General features: G+C 42.7%; 1 protein-coding gene across 1 annotated transcript in view; it reads left to right on the top strand.

Annotated features, from left to right (window-relative positions):
* The window catches only part of LOC116722923 (interferon-induced protein 44-like), a 70,991-nt gene extending 52,258 nt beyond the window's left edge, over positions 1-18,733 (top strand). The window contains exons 16-17 of the mRNA XM_032567344.1: positions 17,638-17,738; positions 17,825-18,733. Of these exons, the coding sequence (XP_032423235.1) occupies positions 17,638-17,738; positions 17,825-17,986 (263 nt within the window). The 3' untranslated portion in view covers positions 17,987-18,733. The remainder of the gene's footprint in view (positions 1-17,637; positions 17,739-17,824) is intronic.
* The last annotated feature ends 65 nt before the right edge of the window (positions 18,734-18,798 follow it).

Here is an 18,798-nt window from a genome sequence, read left to right as displayed (position 1 = left end):
AAAAAAATATATATATATACAGTATATATATATACACACATATATATATATATATATATTTTAATATTTTTAAAATATATTTTAAAAACATATTTAATATATATATTTAAAAACACCTCTCCTTGGTGGAGGGGCTTGAGTGCCCCAATGATCCTAAGAGCTATGCTGTCTGGGGCTTCATGCCCCTGGTAGTGTCACCCAAGATAGACAGGTCCTAGGTGAGGGACCAGACAAAGCGCAGCCCGAAGACCCCAATGATGAACAGCACCATTGGACTTCGTGTTCCCTCTCCTGGACGCGGGTCACCACGGCCCCACTCTGGAGCCAGGCCTGGAGGGGGGGAACGATGGCGAGCGCATGGTGGCCGGGATTTTACCCGTGGAGCCCGGCCGGGCTCAGCCCGAAGAGGAAACATGGGCCTCCCCTGCCATAGGCCCACCACCCGTGAGAGGGGCCAAAGGGGTCGGGTGAATTGTATGATGGGTGCGGCCAAGGGAGGGGACCCTGGCGGTCTGATCCTCGGTTGCACAAGCTGGCTCTTGGGACATGTAATGTCACTTCTCTGGTGGGGAAGGAGCCGGAGCTAGTGTGTGAGGTTGAGAGGTTCTGGCTAGAAATAGTTGGTCTCACCTCGACGCATGGCTCTGGTTCTGGAACCAGTCTCCTTGAGAGGGGCTGGACATACTTCCACTCTGGAGTTGCCCAAGGTGAGAGGCGTCGGGCAGGAGTGGGCATACTTGTTGCTCCCCATCTCAGTGCCTGTACATTGGGGTTTACTCCGGTGAACGAGAGGGTAGCCTCCCTCCGCCTACGGGTGGGGGGACGGGTCCTGACTGACGTTTGTGCTTACGGGCCGAACAACAGTTCAGATTACCCACCCTTCCTGGAGTCCCTAGAGGGGGTACTGGAGAGTGCCCCTCCTGGGGATTCCCTAGTTCTGCCTGGGGACTTCAACGCTCATGTGGGCAATGACAGTGAGACCTGGAGGGGCGTGGTTGGGAGGAACGGCCCCCCCGATCTGAACTCGAGCGATGTTCTGTTGTTGGACTTCTGTGCTCATCTTGGATTGTCCATGACGAACACCATGTTCAAGCATAAGGGTGTCCATATGTGCACTTGTCACCAGGACACCCTAGGCCGCAGTTCAATGATCGATTTTGTCATCGTTTCATCGGATCTGCGGGCGTATGTCTTGGACACTCGGGTGAAGAGAGGTGCGGAACTGTCCACTGACCACTACCTGGTGGTGAGTTAGCTCTGGTGGTGGGGGAGGAAGCCGGTCAGACCTGGCAGGCCCAAACGTGTTGTGAGGGTCTGCTGGGAACGTCTGGTGGAATCCCCTGTGAGACGGAGCTTTAACTCCCATCTCCGGCAAAACTTCGAACATGTCCCGGGGGAGGTGGGGGACATGGAGTCTGAGTGGACCGTGTTCCGTGCTTCCATTGTCGAGGCGGCCGATCGGAGCTGTGGCCGCAAAGTTGTCAGTGCCTGTCGCGGCGGCAACCCTCGAACCCGTTGGTGGACACCTTTGGTGAGGGATGCCGTCAGGCTGAAGAAGGAGTCCTATCGGGCCTTTTTGGCCTGTGGGACCCCGGAAACAGCTGATGGGTACCGGCGGGCGAAGCGGCATGCGGCTCGGGTGGTTGCTGAGGAAAAAATTTGGGCGTGGGAGGAGTTTGGAGAGGCCATGGAGAAAGACTTCCGTACGGCTTCGAGGTGATTCTGGTCTACCATCCGGCGTCTCAAGGGGGGGAAGCAGTACGGCACCAACACTGTTTATAGTGGGGATGGTGTGCTGCTGACCTCTACTCGGGACGTTGTGGGCCGGTGGGCAGAGTACTTCGAAGACCTCCTCAATCCCACCAACATGCCTTCCTTTGAGGAAGCTGAGCCTGGGGACTCTGGGTTGGGCTCTCCAATCTCTGGGGACGAGGTCACCAAGGTGGTTAAGAAGCTCCTCGGTGGCAAGGCTCCGGGGGTTAATGAGATCCACCCGGAGTTCCTTAAGGCTCTGGATGTTGTAGGGTTGTGTTGGCTGACGCGACTCTGCAACATCGCATGGACATCGGGGGCAGTTCCCCTGGATTGGCAGACTGGGGTGGTGGTCCCCCTATTCAAAAAGGGGGACCGGAGGGTGTGCTCCAATTATAGAGGGATCACACTCTTAAGCCTCCCTGGCAAGGTCTATTCAGGGGTCCTGGAGAGGAGGGTCCGTCGGATAGTCGAACCTCGGATTCAGGAAGAGCAGTGTGGTTTTTGTCCTGGTCGTGGAACACTGGACCAGCTCTACACCCTCGGCAGGGTCCTGGAGGGTGCATGGGAGTTCGCCCAACCAGTCTACATTTGTTTTGTGGACTTGGAGAAGGCGTTCGACCGTGTCCCTCTGGGAGCCCTGTGGAGGGTACTCCGGGAGTATGGGGTACCGGGCCCTTTGATACGGGCTGTCAGGTCCCTGTATGACCGGTGTCAGAGTCTGGTCCACATTGCTGGCAGTAAGTCGGGCTCGTTTCCAGTGAGAGTTGGACTCCGCCAGGGCTGTCCTTTGTCACCGATTCTGTTCATTACTTTCATGGACAGAATTTCTAGGTGCAGCCAAGGTGTTGAGGGGATCCGTTTTGGTGGCCTTAGGATCTCATCTCTGCTTTTTGCGGACGATGTGGTCCTTTTGGCTTCATCAGGTCGTGATCTGCAGCTCTCGCTGGAGCGGTTCACAGCCGATTGTGAAGCGGCCGGGATGGGGATCAGTGCCTCCAAATCCGAGGCCATGGTCTTGAGCCGGAAAAGGGTAGCGTGCCTTCACTGGGTCAAGGGGGATGTCCTGCCCCAAGTGGAGGAGTTCAAGTATCTCGGGATCTTGTTCACGAATGGGGGAAGAAAGGAGCAGGAGATCGACAGGCGGATTGGCGCAGCGTCTGCCGTCAAGCGGGCGCTGTACCGGTCCGTCGTGGTGAAGAGAGAGCTGAGCCAAAAAGCGAAGCTCTCGATTTACCAGTCGATCTACGTTCCCACCCTCATCTATGGTCATGAGCTTTGGGTCATGACCGAAAGAACGAGATCGCCGATACAAGCGGCCGAAATGGGTTTTCTCCGTAGGTGCCTGGGCTCTCCCTTAGAGATAATGTGAGAAGCTCAGTCATCTGGGAGGGACTCAGAGTAGAGCAGCTGCTCCTCCACATCGAGAGGAGCCAGTTGAGGTGGCTCGCGCATCTGGTCAGGATGCCTCCTGGACGCCTCCCTGGTGAGGTGTTCTGGGCACGTCCCACCGGGAGGAGGCCCCAGGGAAGACCCAGGACATGCTGGAGGGACTATGTCTCTCGGCTGGCCTGGGAACACCTTGGGATTCCCCCGGAAGAGCTAGAAGAAGTGCCTGGGGAGAGGGAAGTCTGGGCCTCCCTTCTGAAGCTGCTACCCCCGCGACCCGACCTCGGATAAGCGGAAGAAGATGGATGGATGGATGGATGGATGGATGGATGGATATTTAAAAATACATTAAAAATATATTATATATATTTAATTTTTTTAAATATTTAAAATATGTATTTAAAAAACATATTTAAATATATATATATATATACATATATATATATATATATATATTAAAATATTGTTATTGCTTTATGTATACTAACAATTTTTTTCTTTACTTCTTACTGTTTAATGTAAAACACAACTTTGTATTTTGATATTTTGACATACAGTACAGACCAAAAGTTTGGACACACCTTTCTAATTCAATGGGTTTTCTTTATTTTCATGACTATTTATAATGCAAGAAATCCCACTTATTAACCTGACAGGGCAGGTTGACCTATGAAGTGAAAACCATTTCAGGTTACTACCTCTTGAAGCTCATCAAGAAAATGCAGAGTGTGTGCAAAGCAGTAATCACAGCAAAAGGTTGCTACTTTGAAGAAACTAGAATATAAGGGCTATTTTCAGTTGTTTTACACTTTTTTGTTTAGTGCATATTTCCACATGTGTTATTCATAGTTTTGATGCCTTCAGTGTGAATCTACAATGTCAATAGTCATGAAAATAAAGGAAACTCATTGAATTAAAAGGTGTGTACAAACTTTTGGTCTGTACTGTATATGCAAAATTCAAATTTTGCACATTTTTGAACTCCCATCTGAGTCTCTATTTCTAAAAACAGTCCAACCGCTTAAAAAACTCACACAGCAGATTTTTTGGTGTCTGGAAAATGATCCATTTCATAAACTTTCATAATGTAACGTCACAAATCAGCAGGCGCTGCCACTCAGCCAGCAACCCCAGTAAAGTCCAGCTTTTGCATTTGCAGACCATTTTTTGCAGCTAATTTTTGCAGTTCAAATCTGCAGGGGAATTTTTTTTACAGGTTATTTTTTGCAGGTTAAAAAAATAACCTTAATATTATTATTAATAATAAGATGAATTATGCAGATTCATATTTTCTGTTGTTTTTAAAGTAAAAAAATAAAAGAAAGAATTTGACGGGATAAAATTCAGTGTCTAAAGAGAGAAAGTGCACGTGTCTAAAAAGTAAACGAGACAACAGTTTTACAAGCTTAGATTTTAGAAGATTGTTGCTGTGTCTCATAAAAACTCAAACCTTTGTGAATAAATGAGTGAGATCTTCTTAGAAATCACCTGATCTACAAAAGGCAAAGTGAAATGAGGAAAACACTGTAAAAAGCCTTGAAGTCTAACTTCTATCAGACCTGTAACGGTTCTCTCTCTGCTGCAGCTCATCTTCTCCTCAGGTTGATTTCTTTACCTCCTTTTATTGTCAGTAGAAAAGCAGCTGCAGCAAATAATCGAAAAGCAAATGTAGCTACATAATGAGCGCTGAAAAATGATTTGAACCCAATGATTATTTTTGGTATGTTTAAGTTAGTTAGTTATAAGGTAACGTTCTTCCTCTTTCTCTCGCTCTGTACTTTGCAGAGTATTTTCTGTCACTGTCATTGGGGATACTCTTCTACACCATGTAAGTTACATTCCTGATTTATTTATTTTTTATTTGAGTTTATTTGGTAGGGACAGACACACATCAACATAGACAAACTGAGCAAAACAGCAGTCCCCTGTTTGCATCATAGTGCAATAGCAACAGCTAATTCGCAGCACTTGTCCTTAGATGGGTTTTTTAAAAAAGTACCTCTAAAAGTTAAAGTGATGGTGTTGAAGACATCTACAAACAGTGAAACATGAAACATCAAAAGTGGGTATAGTTCTGTTTTTGACATAACCAGAGTTTTGTTTGTTTCTTGAACGTACTAAAACTGGTTACAAAGTTTAAATCAACAGGAAGTGAGTTCCAAACTGCGGATCCTCTCACGGACAGAGCACTTTGAGCAAAAGTGGTTCTTCGAAAGGGGACCTTACAATTTCCATCTGAAGCTGCTCTAGTAGATCTGCTATTACCCTGCAGTCTCTGTATGCAATTGCTTAATGGTGTAGGTGCATATCCATTTAAAAATCAATTTTAAAAGATTATAATTTATAAAATCAGGAAAGTCCAAAATGCCAAATTTAGTCAAAATGTGACAATGATGGAATCTGATTGGCTTTTGATATAAAACCTTCAAAGCCCAATTATAGAGACTTGCTAATGGTTTGAGTGTAGTTTGACTAGTCTGAGACAAATCAATCAATCAATCAAATTACTGTATATTTATATAGCACATTTCAGCAGCATACATTTCAAAGTGCTTTACATCATATCAAACACAGAAACACAAAGCAACACAGAATCAACAATCAAACCACGACATTAAGTCAGGTTCCATCAATAAATTTGTAATTGATTACGTTTCAAATACAATCCTAAACAGGTGGGTTTTTAGTCGAGTTTGCATCCATAGAAGGTTTACCTGTTACACTCCTACTGTGTTATATGGGACAAAATACCTGTTGCTATTTTAATTCCCACTCACGCTCACGTACACACAGTTTAAAACGATGTAGACAGCATTTTAATGGGCTTCTGGCACAAGGCTCCTCTTTCACGGAATTTTGAGCAGGGACTCCGCCGTCCCTCACGGATTTTTGTGCAATTCTATGGTACCTTTTAGTGTCTAGAATTTACAGGGTTTGTGTTACGCGCAGTGACCATCAGTCACTCGCAGTTTTTCTTCCGGTATCAGGCTCCGTACACCTCTCACGGAATTTCACGTGCCACGTACACCTGGAGACGCTCCACTGCAGTGGCACAGGTGTTCTGCATCTAATTAAGCAGCATGCAGACCGGGAAGAAGGATAAGTCATCGACAGTGAGACAGCTAGAGGAGAAGCAGACGGACCTGGGCTGGTTGTTGGTGTTGGTGTTGGAGGACAGCGCAGGTGGACCGGAGGACTAGAGACGGGAGGACTGGTCACTAAGGAGTACCACCTGTCTGATCACTGTTGAGGGCAGCGAGTCACCCCACTGATCACCGTCAAGGAGAGGCAGCCGGCTGCAGGAGCGGGAGTGGCTGGATCGCTGCCGAAGTTCGCCAGGGACCGGAGGATCGGTCGGACCAAGCCATAAGGATTGGACACAGTAGAGGACCCCCCCGTCCCTGCCCCCCTTGGGCCAGTTAAGAGTCTATGTTACAGACTTGTTTATTGACTTTGCCTTCAAGGATTGCCTATGCGACTGATGAATGTTCCACAAATCCCTTCATTGTTGGCATGAATATAATCAGACCATGCTGGGATGTGGTTTTCTGTAACCCTGGGAAGCCCTTGTCCTTTTGTTGCCAAAAACCGAGGTCTCAGCGGGCATGGTGGGAGGCTTTTTCCCTTTGCCGGAGGACCGCTGTTGCCACAGAGGATGAGCTCATGGGATACGTCTGGCCAGCTCAGCGACGAGGGGTCAAGATTCCAGGAAAAGAAGCGAGGTGGTGATCTGGGAACTAGCTTGAGCAGGACCAGCAGGGAGAGACTACTGCGGCCTGATGGAAGCCCTGGAGGAGCTCAACACTGTCTCAGTGGGCCGCACCTTGCTGTCTTCAGAAATGGTAGGCTCCCTGTTCGTTTGAAAAATTTGAATAATTTTTCAGTTACCCTAGGGCACTGAGTGAGCTGCAGAATCTCCTCCCTACTACAGAGAGGAGATTCTGCAGCTCACTCAGTGGTGTTCAGCCAACAACTTGGTGCTGAACACAGGGAAGACCAAGGAGGTCATTGTGGATTACAGAAGGTCCAGGAAGACGGATCACACTCCCCTTCTCATAGATGGAGAAGTGGTGGAATGTGTGGACAACATCAAGTTCCTGGGCCTCCACATCACGTCTGACCTCTCCTGGAACACAAACACCTCCCACCTGGTGAAGAAAGCACAACAAAGGCTCTTCTTCCTCAGGAAACTGAGACGGGCTGGACTTTCCTCACGGCTGCTCGTGAACTTTTACAGGGCGATGATCGAGAGCATCCTCTGCCTCAACATGACTGTGTGGTATGGTAGCTGCACAGCACTGGAGAGGAAACAACTGACACGGGTGGTGAGAACAGCACAAGGCATTGTGGGATGCCCCCTCCAAGACCTGGACTCCATTTACACAGACCGGGTCAAGAAGAGAGCTGGATTCATAGCCATGGATCCCAGCCACCCGGGCCACAGACTGTTTGTGCCGCTGCCATCAGGCAAGCGGTACAGGAATATACGGACTACAACAAATAGACTGAGAAACAGTTTCTTCCCCACAGCCGTCAGAGCCATTACTCCCTGCCGCCCGCCCCCCCCTCCCACACATATCATAACCTCGCAGTCACACATACATATCCCCCACCCCCACACAGCCACACTGTTCTGCACTTTGCACTGTCACATTATCTGTACTTTGCCATAATTGGACCTGCTGCTACTTCTTTGGATGGTTGAGTGCCCTTAGTTAATTTAGTTGTTTATATTGTTATTATTATTATTGTGTGTTTGCTTATTTATACTGTATATATTTGACCTTTTGCACGGGAGCTGCAATGGAAATTTTGTTGAATTCTGTTCAATGACAATAAATGCTATCTATTCTACCAAGAGATTGGCCGCCTCTACCAAGTCGACGACGTAGATGTCCATGGGGGTCGAGATGTTGACCTGGCTGTTGATGACAGTGGCGTGGTACAAGTCGGGCTGGTGGAAGCTGTGGATTCCTTAGAGGAGAGCCAAGACTTCAGCCTACAGAGGCTAGTGGAACGACCAGGTGTAACACCTGCCGAAACCGGTAGGCTGACCACCCTACTGAAAAAATGGGAGAAAGTATTTTCTAAACATGATGAGGACTTTGGTCGGACGGATGCCGTCAAGCACACCATTCCAACGGGAGACGCATGCCCTACAAGGAAGAGATTCAGACCACTGCCACCACTCATGTATAAAGAAATGAGGTCACTGCTAGCAGACATGTTGGACAAAGGTGTGATAACTGAAAGTTCCAGCCCCTGGGCTGTGCCCATTGTTATGGTCAAGAAAAAAGATGGGAGCTGGAGGTTCTGTGTTGACTACAGAAAACTGAACTCTGTTACTCACAAGGATGCTTTTCCTCTCCTTAGGATTGAAGAGACTCTAACCTCCCTTTCCAAGGCAGAGTGGTTTTCCACTTTAGACCTGGCCAGTGGGTATTGGCAAGTTGAAGTCGATCCAAAGGATAGAGAAAAGACTGCCTTCACTACACCTTTGGGCCTTTTTGAATTCCAGCACATGCCATTTGGTCTCTGCAATGCACCTGCAACGTTTCAGAGATTAATGTAACAATGTCTAAGTGGTCAGATTGCTGAGTCCCTGCTTGTATATTTGGATGACATAATTGTCTACTCACCTGATTTTGATACCCACCTGCAGCATCTGGAAGAAGTCTTCATGTGTATGTGGAGGCATGGCCTGAAGCTGAGACCCGACAAGTGCAACCTGCTTCAGAGAGAGGTGAGATTTCTGGGTCATGTGGTCAACCAGAGGGGAGTTATGCCTGATCCAGAGAAGGTGGCTGCAGTTACAGAGTGGGCTGCCCCAAAGTCTGTCAAAGAAGTGAGAGTGTTTCTGGGCCTGGCTGGCTATTACAAACGTTTCATCCAGGGGTTTTCCAAAATTGCACGCCCACTTAATTCTCTGTAAACAGGCATTCCTACTGATAAGAAGAATGGCAACAAATTAATTGACTGGACCTTAGAATGTCAAACTGCATTTGAAAAACTAAAAGAGGCATTAACTCAAGCACCAATACTGGCCTATGCAGATTACACCAAGCCTTTCAGCCTGTACACTGCCTGTACACCAAATTTTGAATCAGAACTTATGAAAGAGCTACGTAGCTTGTATGGTGTTTCTAAAAGTCGCACTACCCCATATCACCCAGCAGGTAATGGGAGAACAGAAAGGATGAACCAAACATTATTAAACATGCTTCAAACACTCGAGGTTGAAAAACAAAGTAGGTGGCCAGAGCACTTACCAGAGTTGTTGCATGCTTATAATAATGTCATCCACAGTGCTACTGGTTTTGCCCCATCTTATCTCATGTTTGGTCATCATCTTAGGCTCCCAATCGATTTGAGTTTGGGTGTGTTAGACGCCCAACCCCGCTGAGACTTGCAGGGATGGGTCTTAGAACACCATCAGAAGTTGTCTCATGCTTATGCAGTAGCCCGGAATAAGATGACTAGTGCAGCAAACAATGAAAAATGGTGTTATGACAAGAAAGCCATTGGGGAAGCGCACCGCGTTCCCCAGTGCGCTTCTCTTTGGGGAACGCGTGTGGGTCCGTGATAGGAACAGACAAGGACAGGGGAAACTACACAGTTGGTGGGATCCAGAGCCATTTGTAGTTGTGGGTGTTGTTGGGGACACAGGTCGGGTTTATTGTGTTAGGCCAGAGAAAGGTGGGAAGGAACAAACCTTGCACAGAAATGCTCTGAAGACTTGTATAGCTCCTTCCACAGACACGTTGAGAGAACAACCTCCCGTCAAAACGCATGAACTGCCTTTAATGCTCTATTACCCTGTAACTAATGAAGAACCAGAACAAGTATTGCGCCACTCTACATGTGCTGCAAGAGGACAATGTCCTTCTTGCTATAGAGAGTAAATATCGGCTGGGACTGGCCTTGTTAAAGTGTGGGGGAGTGTGGTAATGTGGCCTTGGTTTTCCTTTTTGAGTTAAATTTATGTTCCTTATATTGTTGTTTTGGACTGCTTGTTATATTTTGAAGTTATTTACTTTTATTAGATTTAGTTGGGTTGTTGTGTTGCATGTTTCTGATTGGTTGTTTTGAGGTCACGTGCCATGTACACCCGGAGACGCCCCACTGCAGCGGCACAGGTGTTCTGCATCTAATTAAGCAGCATGCAGACCGGGAAGAAGGATAAGTCATCGACAGTGAGACAGCTAGAGGAGAAGCAGACGGACCTGGGCTGGTTGTTGGTGTTGGAGGACAGCGCAGGTGGACCGGAGGACTAGAGACGGGAGGACTGGTCACTAAGGAGTACCACCCGTCTGATCACTGTTGAGGGCAGCGAGTCACCCCACTGATCACCGTCAAGGAGAGGCAGCCGGCTGCAGGAGCGGGAGTGGCTGGATCGCTGCCGAAGTTCGCCAGGGACCGGAGGATCGGTCGGACCAAGCCATAAGGATTGGACGCAGTAGAGGACCCCCTCCCCCCCACATCCCCCTTGGGCCAGTAAAGAGTCTATGTTACAGACTTGTTTATTGGCTTTGCCTTCAAGGATTGCCTACGCCTCCTTTTTATTATTCACCTTTTAAATAAATTGTAAAATTCATTGGTCTGTTTTAAAACTCTGTCCACAATCCTTGTAGTTATTTGGTACACCACTCGGGTGCCACATTAACTATTGGGATTAAACACTAGAGCACAGTTGCTATGGAATGTCTAAAATGTTTTGCAATGGAAACTGTATTGGATTTATAATTATTAAAATTTGACTCAGATTATTTCCCCTGTGTTGTTTTGTTTAGCTCCTCCTCCAGGTAAGTACTATTTTTTTCCATTTTTCATTTTAATTTTTTCCTTTACTCACTTTAGAGTAAAAATGAATCTATTCACTTCCTCAATGTACTACAGATTTAAGAACAGCCATTGTGTTTATTATCTCTTAACTTTAATATAAACATTAATTATATTTCTAGTCATTTATTGACCTCAGTAATGTGTCTCTTTGCACGTGTTCAGCTCCACCTTTTCCACGCGAGTACAGCTTATTATTTATGCTGACACAGCAGAAAGTGTTTTTCTTGCCTCAATAAAGAACTGAATTGTTTTATCTACTAATCTCTTGATTCATGTTACTAATGTATTTAACATCATTTAGAAAAGTGAATTTTTCCATCTATTGTGACACTGCATTATCAGCCTACACAAACAGTTCTCGGGATTAACAGTGTCCCTTGGACTTGGTTATGTCATCAAAGCTCAAAAAAATTACTAAATGACACATTTCAGGGTTTAATCAGTTTCTGATTGGCTAATCAGGAGACCTGTGACAATTTCCAGTGGGCTGGTTTGACGTTTGTTCGGCCAGGGTTGGTTTTCTTTCCCATTATCTTTTTTTTTTTTCCGGGGCCTGCTTGCTTCTGCAATCCTTAAGTCATGTACAGTATATCAGGCCATTTTAACATAAAACAATTTTCTTCTATCTGTGATTGCATCCGCAAGAAGTAAATAGAACCCGGTGCACAAAATAGCTGAATTATCAAAATAAAGCTGAAACTAATCAAAATTTAAAGAACAGAAGAAAATATAAAGCCCGGATACACAGTATTGCGTATCCATATTTTCTTTCATCTGTTGTTTCTAGGCAACATGTTCATATGTAAAGATGGTCTCTTGGTAAAGCAAACTGTACATTTAACTTCAATTGATACTTGAATCACATAATAAAGATTTTATTTTCTTGGTGATAACCTCTGTCTCTCATTGGTTAACAAGATTAAAAGAAGCCACTTTATGGCACTGAAAACTCAATCTTGTAAGCTAACAGACCTTATGAAGGGAATTTCACATCATACTGATCACACAAAGTTATTTGCAGATCATTCACTGATTCTCACTGTTAGAAGTTCACATATACTGTACATCAATATCAGTACCAGCAGGTTAGTTCGCGTTCAAGGTCTTGCTAAAGACACTTTGACCAAAGCCTAGTCACCTCTGTTTATCATGGTTCAAACTATTTTCTTAATTAATAATCTGAATTTTTCCATCCTAACAGTGGTATCAGGCAAGCTATTAAATTCATGAAGGAGTTTCAGCCTCAAAATAAGGAGGCAACAATCAGAGTCCTGCTGTACGGTCCAGTCGGTGTGGGGAAGTCCAGCTTCATCAACTCTGCAAGGCAGAATGACCAATGAGGCTCTGGCCAGTGCTACAACCTCTGATCAAAGTTTCACCAAGATGGTGAATATCATTTCTTCTTTTGCTTAAAAGTTCTATTGATAATTTGAGGCTTTTCAGTTTATAAATTCAGTCTCATTAGTCGGTTCTTTACAATCGCATGAATACTCCCAGAGACACGGCAGAAAATAAATAACATTATCTTGACACTCAGTGGTTAAGATTATAGCAGAATCTTGTTCAGACATTTACTTAGCAAAACTCATTTATGTTGAAAATTATAAACTTAATTTGAAGCATGTTTGTTGCGTTCCAATTTAAAATGCATTTTTAGCAGCTGTATTCCTGCTGTTTACATAAAACACTTTTTCTCTCTCAGTACAAAACTTATAAAATCAAGAAAGAAGGCAGGAGAAACTTTTATCCATTTGTGTTCAGTGACATCATGGGACTGGAGGAAGGAAGTGGAGTCAGACCAGGAGACATCAAACTGACTTTGAAGGGTCATGTGAAGGATGGATATAAGGTACAAATATATACTTTTCTACTCTTAACAATTCCATCTTCTAAAGATATTATAATTAGTTTTAAGAGAAAAATATATTTTCATACCAAATGTCCTCAGTATGTTTTTTCTGCAGTTCAATCCTTCATCCTCCATTTCTGCTGCTGATTCTGGCTACAACTCTTCCCCGTCAATGACAGAGTTCATGTTCTGGTCTGCATTTTCAATGTTAACACAAATCAAGCCTCAGTTTTACAGAAAATGAGGAAAATCAGAGAAGCAGCCAGTGATCTGAGTAAGAAACAACAAATATGCATTTACAATAGTAATATACAGTTGAGAAACCGTTTTTTTGTGTCGTCATAAATGTTTCTGAGACACATTCCTCTGAATTAACTATTTAAACATATAATTTTCTCATAAAATGTAAAGTTACACATGCAAAGAAACTCTCTGTATCCACAGATATTCCTCAGCGGGCGATTCTCAACCACATTGATGCAGCCTGTGGGGAAACAAAGAGATCTGAGAAACGTTTACAGGAGCAAATATTTAAAGACAAAGGTGAGGTGCAGGAAGAGTTATTTGAAATAAGGCAAAATAAATATCAAACTAAAAATAAAATATATTTTTTTATATATGTAGATATGTAGCTGATTTCAGCTCCACTCTGGGGATTCCAATGAACTGCATCCTCCTAGTGAAGAACTACAATAATAAACTCAATTGAGTCCAGACATCGACACTCTGATCCTGAGGCTGATGATTGACTTCGGAGACGACTGCACTGACAAACTGTGAAGCCACATTGTGTGGAAATATATCCATGTAATCCAGCATTATAATTAGTTATGTATATCATAAAATTTTTATTGAGGAGATGATAGTGGCTGAGCAGGAAATTAAACCTTATTTCACAAAATGAGTGCTCTTGTTGTAAATCACGTGGTCCATGAAAGTGAAAGTAAAACATTAAAAACACCATAAAAGAGCCGTGAGCTTTTACTTTCATTAAACACTACTTTCATCTCTCTGCTGCAGCACGTCTCCTCTGAGGTAGGATTCTCTTCCTTCTTCTGTATCAGTAACAAAGCAGCTGCTGTAAATAACAAATGAACTGATTTAAAGAGCTCTGACAAACGAATGTAGAGTCATTCTCTCTTCCTCTCTGTATTTTGCAGAGTATTTTCTGTCATTGTCATGGGGTCAATCTTTTCTACATGTAAGTTACATTCCTGATTGTCTTGGTTGAGATATGTGATTTAATATTTCACTTGTTCATTTCAGTTTGTGCATATATTGCATAGTTTCAGTTAATTTTATTTTCCCCTTCAAATGAAATTTACATTGAACATGTTTTTAAAGCAGAAAGTGAAATAAAGTTACATGTTAACTATTGGAAATAAACACTAGAGAATAGTTGTTTGGGAATGTCTGAAAAGCTTAGCAATAGAAACTATTGGATTTATAATTATTAAAATTTTGACTCATAATATTTCCTGTGTTTTGTTTAGCTCCTCCTCCACATAAGTACTATTTCTTCCATGTGTTTTTCATTTTAGTGTTTTCCTTTACTTACTTTAGAGTAAAAATGAATCTATTCACTGCCTCAATGTTCTACAGATTTAAGAACAGCCATTGTGTTTATTACTTTAATATAAACATTAATTATATTTCTAGTCATGTATTGACCTCAGTAATGTGTCTCTTTGTCCGTGTTCAGCTCCACCTTCTCCACGTGAGTACAACTTATTATCCATGCTGACACAGCAGAAAATGTTTTTCTTGCCTCAATAAAGAATTGAATTGTTTTATCTAATAATCTCTTGACTCATGTTACTAATATATTTAACATCATTTAGAAAAGCTAATTCTTCCATCTATTGTGACACTGTTCTGGTTTTAAGACTTTGCTGTAAATTCTCCTTCACAGTTTTAAAAACTCCATGGAGAGAAATAACTTGGGGGTGAGTCAATGTACCTTATTAAAGTCTATATGTTGAAGGTGATGGGTTTTTTTTCTTTTTTTGGCTCAGCATAATCAGACATCTAAACAGTTTCCTGAATTAATAGTGTTACTTGAACCTGGTTATGTCATCGGGTAATCCTGATGACATAACCAGGTCATTGGTTAAATCACAGATTAACGCTGTCATTTTGTGATTGACAGAGTTAATCTGTCAATTAACAGATTAACTCTGTTAATTGTCAGAGTTAATCTCTGATTAATCTCTGATTATTTCTGTGTCATTTCGTCTAAACCCTGAAATGTGTCATTTCAGGGTTTAGACAAGCCTGGATTGACTAATCAGGAAAACCGGGACAATTCCCAGTGGGCCTGTTTAAAGTTTGGGAAGCAAGCGCTGATTTTCTCTCTCTATCTACTTTTTTTGGGGGTCAGTGTGCTACTGCGATCACTATATCATGTGTTTCAGGCCAATTTAACAAAGTCAGTTTCATCTGATTATCTGTAATTATTTTCCATCCATCCAGTTTCTTACACCCTTATCCCATTAGAGTCAGGAGGGGCGTTGGTGCGTATCTCTAGCAGTCAATGGGCGAGAGTTCACCCTGGAAAGGTCGCCAGTCCTTCACAGGACATAATTATATTCCAGATACTTAACAATGACTTTTGACTAGTCAGCTACATTTTTTACTATCCTGAATTGTAATTTAAGATAATTAGAGATGAAACAAAACAATTTTTAAGAAGATGTTGCCTTCCGTGACAGCATCCTCAAATATAGTTATTGTTTTGCTTTGCCTTGTTTTTGGAGATACAACCTGATGCAGCACCTCAGTGCACTTGATGGAAAGTAGAAAGAGAGGCGGGTTGAAGGCTGGAGTTAGAAAGAAGCAGCTCTGGAGACCCAGGCAGCTAAATGTGTTTGGTCAAATGTAGGCGATGAAACGGGTCCAGCTGTCCACTGTTCAATCAAATCAATGAATTGTGTGGCATTGCAGTGTACAAGGTAATGTTGCATAATTTATATATTTCTATGACAACACGCCCCATAACTTGAAAATTTTGTCTTAAATATTCACTTAACATGTAATATTAGAGTTACAAAAGGTCATTCAGTAAAGTGGGCCAGAAATAATTGTACTTATTTCACTGATATTTAAATGATTCAATAAAGATTTAGGATTCTTAGTAGTTAAATTTGTCTCTGGGTAGCTAATGAAATTAAAAGAAGCCACTGTACTGCACTGAAACTTATTGTAAACTATCAGAACCTATGTAATGATTTCCACAACACACTGATCACACAAAGTGAATTGAAGGTCATATTCACTGATTCTCACTGTTAGAAGTTCACACATATTCTGTACATCAACCTCAGCAGCAGGAGGCTGGTGGAGTTCAGGGTCTTTCTGTTTATCAACTCATCTCTGTTTATCAAGGTAAAAACTAGTTTCTGAAATTATGATTTCAAATTTTCCATTTTAACAGAGACAATAGAGATGATCTTCAGTCCTTGAAGAATTTTCAGCCTCAAAATGAGGAGGCAACTCACATCAGAGTCCTGCTGTACGGTCCAGTCGGTGTGGGGAAGTCCAGCTTCATCAACTCCGTCAACAACGTCCTGCAAGGCAGAATGACCAATGAGGCTCTGGCCAATGCTACAACCTCTAGTTGCAGTTTCACCAAGATTGTGAATATAATTTCTTGTTTACTTTTAAAGCCTTATTCACATTTAGACTTATAAATATTCCCAGCAACATGGTAGAAAATACACAACATTTTCTGACACTCAGTGGCTACAAACTTGTAATCACTGATTATTGTACCTTATTGTATTTTATTCAGAATTTTATTCAGCAAAAATAAATTTAGGTTGAAAATTAAACTTATTAAAAGTATTTTAAGGCAAGTTTGTAACTCTTCAATTTAAAATATATTTTAGCAGCTTTATTCCTGCTGATTACATGAAACACTGTTTTTTTCTTTCAGTACAAAACCCATAAAATCAAGAAAGAAAGCAGGGGAAACTTTTATCCCTTTGTGTTCAATGACATTATGGGTCTGGAAGACGGAGTAGGAAGAGGAGTCAGAGCAGAAGACATCATTCTGGCCTTGAAGGGTCATGTGAAGGATGGATATGAGGTATACATACTTTTCATACGTTTCTGCTTTTAAAAAATAATTCTCTTAAAGGCATTATAATTAGCTTGCTTTATGTGGAATGTACAATTTTTTATTTTTTTCCCCCCACAGTTCAAGCCTAAATCTTCCCTGTCTGCTGATAATCCTCACTACAACTCTTCCCCGTCCATCAGTGACAAAGTTCATGTTCTGGTCTGCATCTATGATGCTAATGCAGCAGAAATGAAATCCTCAGTTTTTCAGAAAATGTGGGAAATCAGAGAAGCAGCCAGTAAGCTGGGTAAGAAACATTCAGTATGCATTTAGAATATTATTCTGGAGTAAAGGACGTTTTTTTATGTCGTCATAAATGTTTCATCACACTCCTGTGATGTAGTTATTTAAATATATTGTTTAAATAATACATTTAGAGTTTCTTCAGAGACTCCTTGTTCTAGAGCAGGGGTCTCAAACTCCAGGCCTCGAGGGCCGCAGTCCTGCAGTTTTTAGATGTGCCACAGGTACAAAACACTGGAATGAAATGACTTAATTACCTCCTCCTTGTGTAGATCAGTTCTCCAGAGCCTTAATGACCTAATTATTCTGTTCAGGTGTGGTGCAGCAGAGGCACATCTAAAAGTTGCAGGACTGCGGCCCTCGAGGGCCGCAGTCCTCTAGATTACAAACTAGATTACAGTTTGAGACCCCTGTAATCTAGAGTCTGTATCTCTATCCACAGGAATCCCTCAGCTGGCGATTCTCACTCACATTGATGAAGCCTGTGGGGAAACACAAAGAGATTTGAGTAACGTCTACAAGAGCAAACATGTAAAGAAAAAGGTGAGTCAGAGAGAGATTTATTCAAAACAGGAATACCTCCTAAAAATATTGTACAAAAAATAAAACAATTATTGTGTTATATGTAGATGGATGACTTCAGCTCCAATCTGGGGATCCCAATGAACTGCATCTTCCCAGTTAAGAACTACAGTCGTGGAAATCAGTTGAAACCAGACGTCGACACTCTGATCCTCAATGTGTTGAGGCTGATTATTGACTTCGGAGACGACTACGCTGACAAACTGTGAAGCAGCTGAACAGTTTGTAGGGAGATGCACGAAAATCACAGCAGTAATATTGGTTATATTATTATATAGTTGTTGAGGAGAGCTTAGCGGTCGAGCAGGAACCAAATTTGAAAACATCAGTCATCGTTGGAAAACAAGTGCCTGTAGTCACTCATAACATTTTTTGGGGACCAGGGGCTCCATCCCTACTAATTGATTATTGATATTATATTTATTTACAGAACAAATGCTTTTTGTTTCAGTTCTTTATTCCAGTTACGTTGACATTTATTTCAACATTCTTTCAGGCAGAGCGACTGGCCATCCTTCCTGGACAGGGGGAATGTGGGGAAATGTCCGTTTGTTTCAATTTGAGGTTAATTGTTTAAGTCTTACCTTTCAGGTGTGTCTCCTCGGCAGGGTGGAGCAGCAAAGGGAGACAAGTGCTGCTGGTGCTGTTAAAAAGCTCCTGGAGCGTACCTTTTTCAATTAATAGGGGTAATGCACTAAAGAGTTATATAAAGTTAAATTTAATCTTTGATTGACCTTAGGTTAGTTTAGTTCTAATGATTTGCAAGCATGTAAATATTTATTGGTACCAATTATTGTTTTGTGTAAATTATTTCTTGTTTTGTTTTGTCATCCTTTTATTTGGTGTGAGTGTTGGAATCACCCAAAGTATAAAAGCCAGATTCTTTGTCTCACTGTAAAAAATGGGTGTTGGTGTAACTGTGACCTGCAGCTCCAAATAAATCTACTTTGACTACATTTTGTTGCCTTGCCTCCTTCCTGAATGTACAGCCTCTGTGGGTCAAAGTGACAATTCAACTCAT

This window comes from Xiphophorus hellerii, chromosome 7, assembly GCF_003331165.1.
Source record: "Xiphophorus hellerii strain 12219 chromosome 7, Xiphophorus_hellerii-4.1, whole genome shotgun sequence".
NCBI lineage: Eukaryota > Metazoa > Chordata > Actinopteri > Cyprinodontiformes > Poeciliidae > Xiphophorus > Xiphophorus hellerii.
This window is presented reverse-complemented; position numbering and strand designations above follow the sequence as displayed.